Source organism: Coregonus lavaretus (genome assembly GCF_964263955.1).
Source record: "Coregonus lavaretus genome assembly, chromosome: 32".
NCBI lineage: Eukaryota > Metazoa > Chordata > Actinopteri > Salmoniformes > Salmonidae > Coregonus > Coregonus lavaretus.
In genome coordinates this window covers 8,329,886-8,336,993 of record NC_140019.1, presented here as the reverse complement: position 1 = coordinate 8,336,993, position 7,108 = coordinate 8,329,886, and the positions used below count along the sequence as shown (strand labels likewise).

Here is a 7,108-nt window from a genome sequence, read left to right as displayed (position 1 = left end):
GGGAAATGACAAAGAAAGAGTTTGAAAAGGAGAGAGAGATGTTGGAGAAGAAGGAGGAGATAGTGAATAGGTTAAAAGAAGATATGGAGGCGATGAGGAAGGAGATCAACAGAGCAGGAACTGTCATCAAGATGTGTGAGAATGAGATGGAGCAAGTGAAAACTGAGATGGAGGAGAAGGGAAGAAAGGAGCTGTGGAAAATGGAGCAAAGACATATGGTGGAAATGGAAAAGATCAAGATGGAGATTGAGGTACTGAAAGGGGAGGAGTTGCAGAAAACAAAGATGGACATTGAGCACAAACACAAGGATGAAAAGGAAAAAATCAAGATGGAATTGCAGCAAATGAGAGTGGTGCTAAAAGAGGTGGTGAAGCAAGTAACATTGGATATGGAGGAGAATGGAAGGCATGAGGTGGAGAAACTGATGAATGAAATTTACCAGAAACACAAGGAGGAAATAGAGAATATCACATTGGAGATGGGTAAGAACAAAAAGGAGTATGTGGAGAGAGTGAGGGAGGTGTTGGAGGGAATGAAAGAGAAGATGACGGTGGTAGAGGAGAAGGTGAAGAGAGGGGAAGAGATGCAGGACGAGAGGGCCAAGTGGGAGAAGAAAGTTAGAAGTTGGAGTTGATGAGATAGGTGACGGAGAGCAAGGAGGACGAAATCACTAGTTACATTTGAGATGAAATAACTGAAGGAGAGGTTAACTGAGAGAGATTATATGATTCAAAAGATGATGGGTGAGGTGGAAAGAGAGGAAGATGTGAAGAGGGCAAGGGAGGAGTATAAGAAGAGGTGGAATACAGAGATTGAGAGTGTGGGTACAGAGTTTGGAAATAATAATAATATGCCATTTAGCAGACGCTTTTATCCAAAGCAATTTACAGTCATGCGTGCATACATTTTTTTTTTGTGTATGGGTGGTCCCGGGGATCGAACCCACTACCTTGGCATTACAAGCGCCGTGCTCTACCAGCTGAGCCCTTGGAGGAAAGAAGAGAGGACCTCAAGAGAGTGAGAGAAGAGTTGGAAGGAGTGAGGGAGGGAGAGGATGGAGGAGAGAGAAAGAGGTGGATGGGATGAGAAAGGATGTGGAGGAGAGGAGAGATGAGTTGGAGAGAAGCTTTAAGGAGGAGAAATTAAAAGAGGAGGAAATGATGAGCTAAACACTCAGATTTGTCCTTATGTTGGCAGCAGTCTATGGGCCAGGAGAGACTGAGATCCACACTTATAGAATAACAATACAGCTACCTCTATGGCCACAGCCACTTACACTATTCACTAACATTAGCAATAGGACAGATGAGACTGAATGGACCCCAGGTCTTGTTTGGATGCATAAACCACCTCAAAGTAGTGATGTTGTTACTATGGAAACTATAGAAATAACTGTACTGTTTCTTCCACTTTCAGATTCCCAGACAATACAAATGAGTCGGAAAGAGTTTTCCCCCCCAAAAGAAGCTGCCTTTACCCCACTCCCATATGACCCATCCCACCATGAACCCCTCCTATTTTCCACAAAAAAAGGCCCCGATACCCCACCCCTATATCCCCCACACGCCCTTAAACCTACCCCACACTCTTATCATTTAAAACGCTCTTATTTCATTATTCATTAAAGGCAAATAAAGGCAATCTGGAAGATGACGGTGCTTTGAACCCAGATGGGTGGTGAATGATGTAGACTAGCATAGTGGTTGTCACATCACAGAGACTTCAAATACTGATGATTGTAAGATTGTAACAATCATCATGCATGTTTCATGTTGTGTATTTTGGTGGTCATATTTAGAACTGCAGCTCACCCTACAATAATTACAACTACAGCTCCCAACAGCACTCTAGTTTACCTATTCAGTTTGAATTCGCCCACGCTAGCCTGTTGTTGGAGGGAGCTGTAGTGGCAGAGCATGCTGTTGCCTTGCTTGTTCTGTATGCTGAGGACGACCAGTGGTGACGTTCGCCACCAGGTGGATATTCACTGAAAAGCACGACTCGGGAACTAGTCGTCAGTACAGCATTGTCATCAAACCTTGAACTTTTGTTGTTTTTATCTCAACAACGTGTTTATATCGGCTTCTAAACCAAGGTTATCTTTATCATCAATACTGACTTGGGACCCTACCACGGAATAACATGGACCAGATCCCTAAATTAAATATATGGTTCGGGAGAGACCGCCATAGGGGTGTTACATAAGCACTATGTGCAGTAACCTCTGTCTCTCATACTGCACAAACTTGCACAAATACTTGCTCTGTTCTGTATGACTCAATCACATCCCATATAATATCAACACCTCAAGCTCACTCATTTTTTAAAGCAACAGCAACCCAATACTGAATAGGATAGGTGGAATCCACATTTCTGAACACAACACTTGAGTACCTGACTGTTTCTGCATACAACAACATTTCCGTCATTGCATTGGCAATAGAACGTCAATTTGGCGTCACTGGCATGCATTCTACATACTTCTTCTTTGGGCCTTTCTGTGCTGCTGTCAGGTAGGCCTATGTGTGGAGGAAGAGAATGAGGCTCTTTTGGCAGTGAGCCACTGAACGTTGGATAGGGAAAAATACAGCTCTTTCAAAACAAGGAGAATGCCACACCTCTCTAGAGTTCCTGTCAGGTCTCACCTGGCTCTTCTCAGTTCTTCACCGTTCCACATTGCTTCACCACCATGGCATTCTCTGGGAAGTACAAGCTCGAAAGTCAGGAAAACTACGATGAGTTTCTAGAGGCAATTGGTAAGTCAAAACACTCAATAATATTTTGAATTAGGGTATTGCACAGAACATTGTTGTTAACGTCAAAATATCATCAATATTTCCCAACTAACCCTAACCCTAAACATAACCTTACCAAACCTTAGCCCAACCGAACCCTAGACAGGCAGGCAGACAGATACAGTAGATAGATAGATAGATGGACGGACGGACGGACGGACGGAGAGAGAGAGAGAGAGAGAGAGAGAGAGAGAGAGAGAGAGAGAGAGAGAGAGAGAGATAGATAGATATTATTGATACATTCTAACCCACACCTGCTGTACTCTTCCCATAGGTTTTGCCAATGCCAAGACAGACTTCAAGGTGATAACAGAGGTGCTTCAGGAGGGGGATGATTTCACCTGGTCTCAGATGATCCCAAACTGGACCTGGACTAACAAGTTCACCATTGGAAAGGAGTGTGAGTTAGAGACCATGAGACGCTCCAAATTCACGGTGAGGGAATGAATGAATGAGTGAGTGAACGAATGAATATGCTCATTAAAATCATCGAATATCAGCTAAAGTATTCTAGAAGTTGTCATTTCAAAGATGTACAGCATATGTATGTTGCATCTGAACTTGTTTCATGTGCTGAACTCTTTACGTCCCTCTTAGACCACCGTCACTATGGAAGGAGGCAAGATTGCTATTCCGTTCCCCCAGTACCATTTTACTGCTGAGATCAGTGGGGAGAAGCTTATCATGGTAAGAGCAAGTGAGCGAGGTAGAGAGAAAGAAAGAGGAGAGTGACTAAGTAAGTAAGAGATTAAATGAAAGACATAAACTCAGCAAAAAAAAAAGAAACATCCTCTCACTGTCTACTGCGTTTATTTTCAGCAAACTTAACATGTATAAATATTTGTATGAACATAACAACATTCAACAACTGAGACATGAACTGAACAAGTTCCACAGACATGTGCCTAACAGAAATTGAATAATGTGTCCCTGAACAAAATAAAAAGTAACAGTCAGTATCTTGTGTGGCCACCAGCTGCATTAAGTACTGCAGTGCATCTCCTCCTCATGGACTGCACCAGATTTGCCAGTTCTTGCTGTGAAATGTTACCACACTCTTCCACCAAGGCACCTGCAAGTTCCCAGACATTTCTGGGGGGAATGGCCCTAGCCCTCACCCTCCGATCCCTGACGTGCTCAATGGGATTGAGATCAGGGCTCTTCGCTGGCCATGGCAGAAAATCACGCACAGAACGAGCAGTATGGCTGGTGGCATTGTTATGCTGGAGGGTCAACTCAGGATGAGCCTGCAGGAAGGGTACCACATGAGGGAGGAGGATGTCTTCCCTGTAACGCACAGCGTTGAGATTTTTATTTTACCTTTATTTAACTAGGCAAGTCAGTTAAGAACAAAATTCATTTTACAATGACGGCCTACACCGGCCAAACCCGGACGACGCTGGGCCAATTGTGCGCCGCCCTATGGGACTCCCAATCACGGCCGGTTATGATACAGCCTGGAATCGAACCAGGGGGTCTGTAGTGACGCCTCAACCACTGAGATGCAGTGCCTTAGACCGCTGCGCCACTCGAGATTGCCTGCAATGACAACAAGCTCAGTCCGATGATGCTGTGACACACCGCCCCAGACCATTACAGACCCTCCACCTCCAAATCGATCCCACTCCAGAGTACAGGCCTCGGTGTAACGCTCATTCCTTCGACGATAAACGCGAATCCGACCATCACCCCTGGTGAGACAAAACCGCTACTCATCAGTGAAGAGCACTTTTTGCCAGTCCTGTCTGGTCCAGCGACGGTGGGTTTGTGCCCATAGGCGGCGTTGTTGCCGGTGATGTGTGGTGAGGACCTGCCTTACAACAGGCCTACAAGCCCTCAGTCCAGCTTCTCTCAGCCTATTGCTGACAGTCTGCGCACTGATGGAGGGATTGTGTGTTCCAGGTGTGACTTGGGCAGTTGTTGTTGCCATCCTGTACCTGTCCCGCAGGTGTGATGTTCGGATGTACCGATCCTGTGCAGGTGTTGTTACACGTGGTCTGCCACTGCGAGGACGATCAGCTGTCCATCCTGTCTTCCTGTATCGCTGTCTTAGGCGTCTCACAGTACGGACATTGCAATTTATTGCCCTGGCCACATCTGCAGTCCTCATGCCTACTTGCAGCATGCCTAAGGCAAGTTCACGCAGATGAGCAGGGACCATGGGCATCTTTCTTTTGGTGTTTTTCAGAGTCAGTTGAAAGGCCTCTTTAGTGTCCTAAGTTTTCATAACTGTGATCTTAATTGCCTACCGTCTGTAAGCTGTTAGTGTCTTAACGACCATTCCACAGGTGCATGTTCATTAATTGTTTATGGTTCATTGAACAAGCATGGGAAACAGTGTTTAAACCCTTTACAATGAAGATCTTTGAAGTTATTTGGATTTTTACTAATTCTCTTTTAAAGACAGGGTCCTGAAAAAGGGACTTTTTTTTTTTTGCTGAGTTTATATAGAGTGAAGAAGTGTCCAAATACCCATATTGCATTCTAAATAGTAGGCTTTTTGGGAATTTGAAAATATAACGTTTTATAGTATTGTAGCGATCCTGGTTATATGAGTGATGTTACAATTCCCACCAAGTGGGTGTTTGCCTTTCACGCCAGTGACCAGGGTTCGCTTCCCTTCCCCCTCATTCGCTAAGTTGGTGTCAGAAGTGGGATGGTGCCCGTAAAGCCATCGGAGAGGCGTGTACACACAAGGAACTTGGTATAGAGGGACATGCTCTCCCGAATGAAGGGGGTAATGTAACAACCTTAACTCAACATCTAGAGACCTGGTCAAGAGGTTTGGACCTTTTGGCATAATGGTTAAAGCTAGAATCCTTAGTTGCTACATACATTTTTGGACTTTTTATTAAAGATATATACCTTATGAAGGCCTCATGAGCTTAGTTCAACTGTCATACCCTATCAGACCGCAAAATATAAGCTTGTTTTACTCCAATGTTTGTAAACAATGTAAAAGTAAACAAACACTATATAGCCTCAAAACATGGTTAAAACTATACTTTTGATATCATGGATGGTCAGTCCTTGCATCCATGTCTCTGTCTACGAATTTGAGAGTGGTTACATTTCTCCCATCACACAGCTTTTTACCAAAACAGAGGCGGGTTACAATTTAGTTAGTGTTTCAATTAAGGACTCTAGCGTTAAGCTGTTGGCTAGACCCGGGTTTGAGTAGGGACTACCCCCGAATTCGCTACAGTATGTCATAAATGCCTGGATGTCATACTCATTTAGGCTTTTCATCTAGTAGAATTCGCTGCACACTATTGAGGCAATTAATCGTCTTTTCGCACCCATATGTATTTGACAACAGCTGATAATCAGAATAGGGGATGCGCTCTACAAATATTCACGAATGGCGGGGAACAGGCACGATTGCTCATTAGATGACGCCATATCAGTATTGATGAGTAGTATTTTGATATTTGTTGCTTACTTCATATGTTTTTACTAAACAGTACATATTAAATAGCATGTTGTACTATTAGTACAGAGTATCATCCTTTGGAATGACTATCTTCATTCCAAAGGATGATGCTCCAATACTCTCTGATAAACCCTTTCTCAACTATCCTCCTTTCTCTTTAATATACAGCTCTGTACAACCCCAGGAGAGAAGGGTGTGACCATGAAGAGAATCAGCAAGAGGATCTGAAATCAAACATCCAATGTGTTGATGCAGATGTCTTCTGTGTGCACTGTAACTGGAAATGTTCCCAATACCTCATAAACTACCCGTATTATACTGTTTCACCTTGGCATGTCCAGAGAGACCTGGATGACTCATATCTGTTGGATGCCTCTTCCAGTAGGCTACATGTCCAGCAACAGTCCTCTGTCCATCTTTATAAAAAATAAAATAAACATATCAACTACAATCGATGCAACTTTCTGGTATTCAACCTATTCACTGTTTGTAGTGGCAAATTGGTATCTATGATCAACTTTCTTGTGAATAAAGTAATGCCCAATTTATTTGTACCAGCTGATTGTGTAAAATAAAAGCGAAATAAATAATGCAAGAGAAACCAGACTTATTTATATTTAAATCCTGAGCTCAGTTGTTGCTGTCAGAGGAACAGTTGCAGTCAGTCTCCCCCTACTGGTTAAAAGGAGATGCAGATGTGTTTTTAGCTCAATGAGGCTCAGCGAAGAGACGGGTAGCTTTAGGCCCTCTTGCTGATTCTCTTCGCGGATGTGGAGATCTGGAGGGCATGACACAAGGCAGAGAGGATCAAAGTAAGTAGTGATCTATGCCATCTCATCATGTATATTCTTGGGAATCGTAACATCTGTGGTAGTAACT

General features: G+C 43.6%; 1 protein-coding gene across 2 annotated transcripts; it reads left to right on the top strand.

Moving 5' to 3' along the window:
- The first annotated feature begins 2,662 nt into the window (after window positions 1-2,662).
- Window positions 2,663-6,825, top strand: LOC311107565 (gastrotropin-like). 2 transcript variants are annotated; one of them, XM_084150072.1, is made up of 4 exons: window positions 2,663-2,757; window positions 3,071-3,231; window positions 3,394-3,532; window positions 6,398-6,822. In XM_084150072.1, the coding sequence occupies exons 1-3, from the start codon at window positions 2,691-2,693 to the stop codon at window positions 3,526-3,528; spliced, it is 363 nt and encodes a 120-aa protein (XP_084006198.1). In that variant the 5' UTR covers window positions 2,663-2,690; the 3' UTR covers window positions 3,529-3,532; window positions 6,398-6,822. The 2 variants fall into 2 exon arrangements, with proteins under 2 accessions (XP_084006198.1, XP_084006197.1); XM_084150071.1 differs by having other exon boundaries at window positions 2,665-2,757; window positions 3,394-3,483; window positions 6,398-6,825.
- Window positions 6,826-7,108: the final 283 nt, after the last annotated feature.

What these genes read in the sequence shown, in the direction of transcription:
- LOC311107565 (XM_084150071.1), top strand. Translation starts at nt 2,691, where the DNA reads ATGGCATTCTCTGGGAAGTACAAGCTCGAAAGTCAGGAAAACTACGAT. An exon ending in TGAGTTTCTAGAGGCAATTG is followed by an intron (nt 2,758 to 3,070) that starts GTAAGTCAAAAC and finishes CTCTTCCCATAG; the next exon opens with GTTTTGCCAATGCCAAGACA. An exon ending in GTGGGGAGAAGCTTATCATG is followed by an intron (nt 3,484 to 6,397) that starts GTAAGAGCAAGT and finishes TTTAATATACAG; the next exon opens with CTCTGTACAACCCCAGGAGA.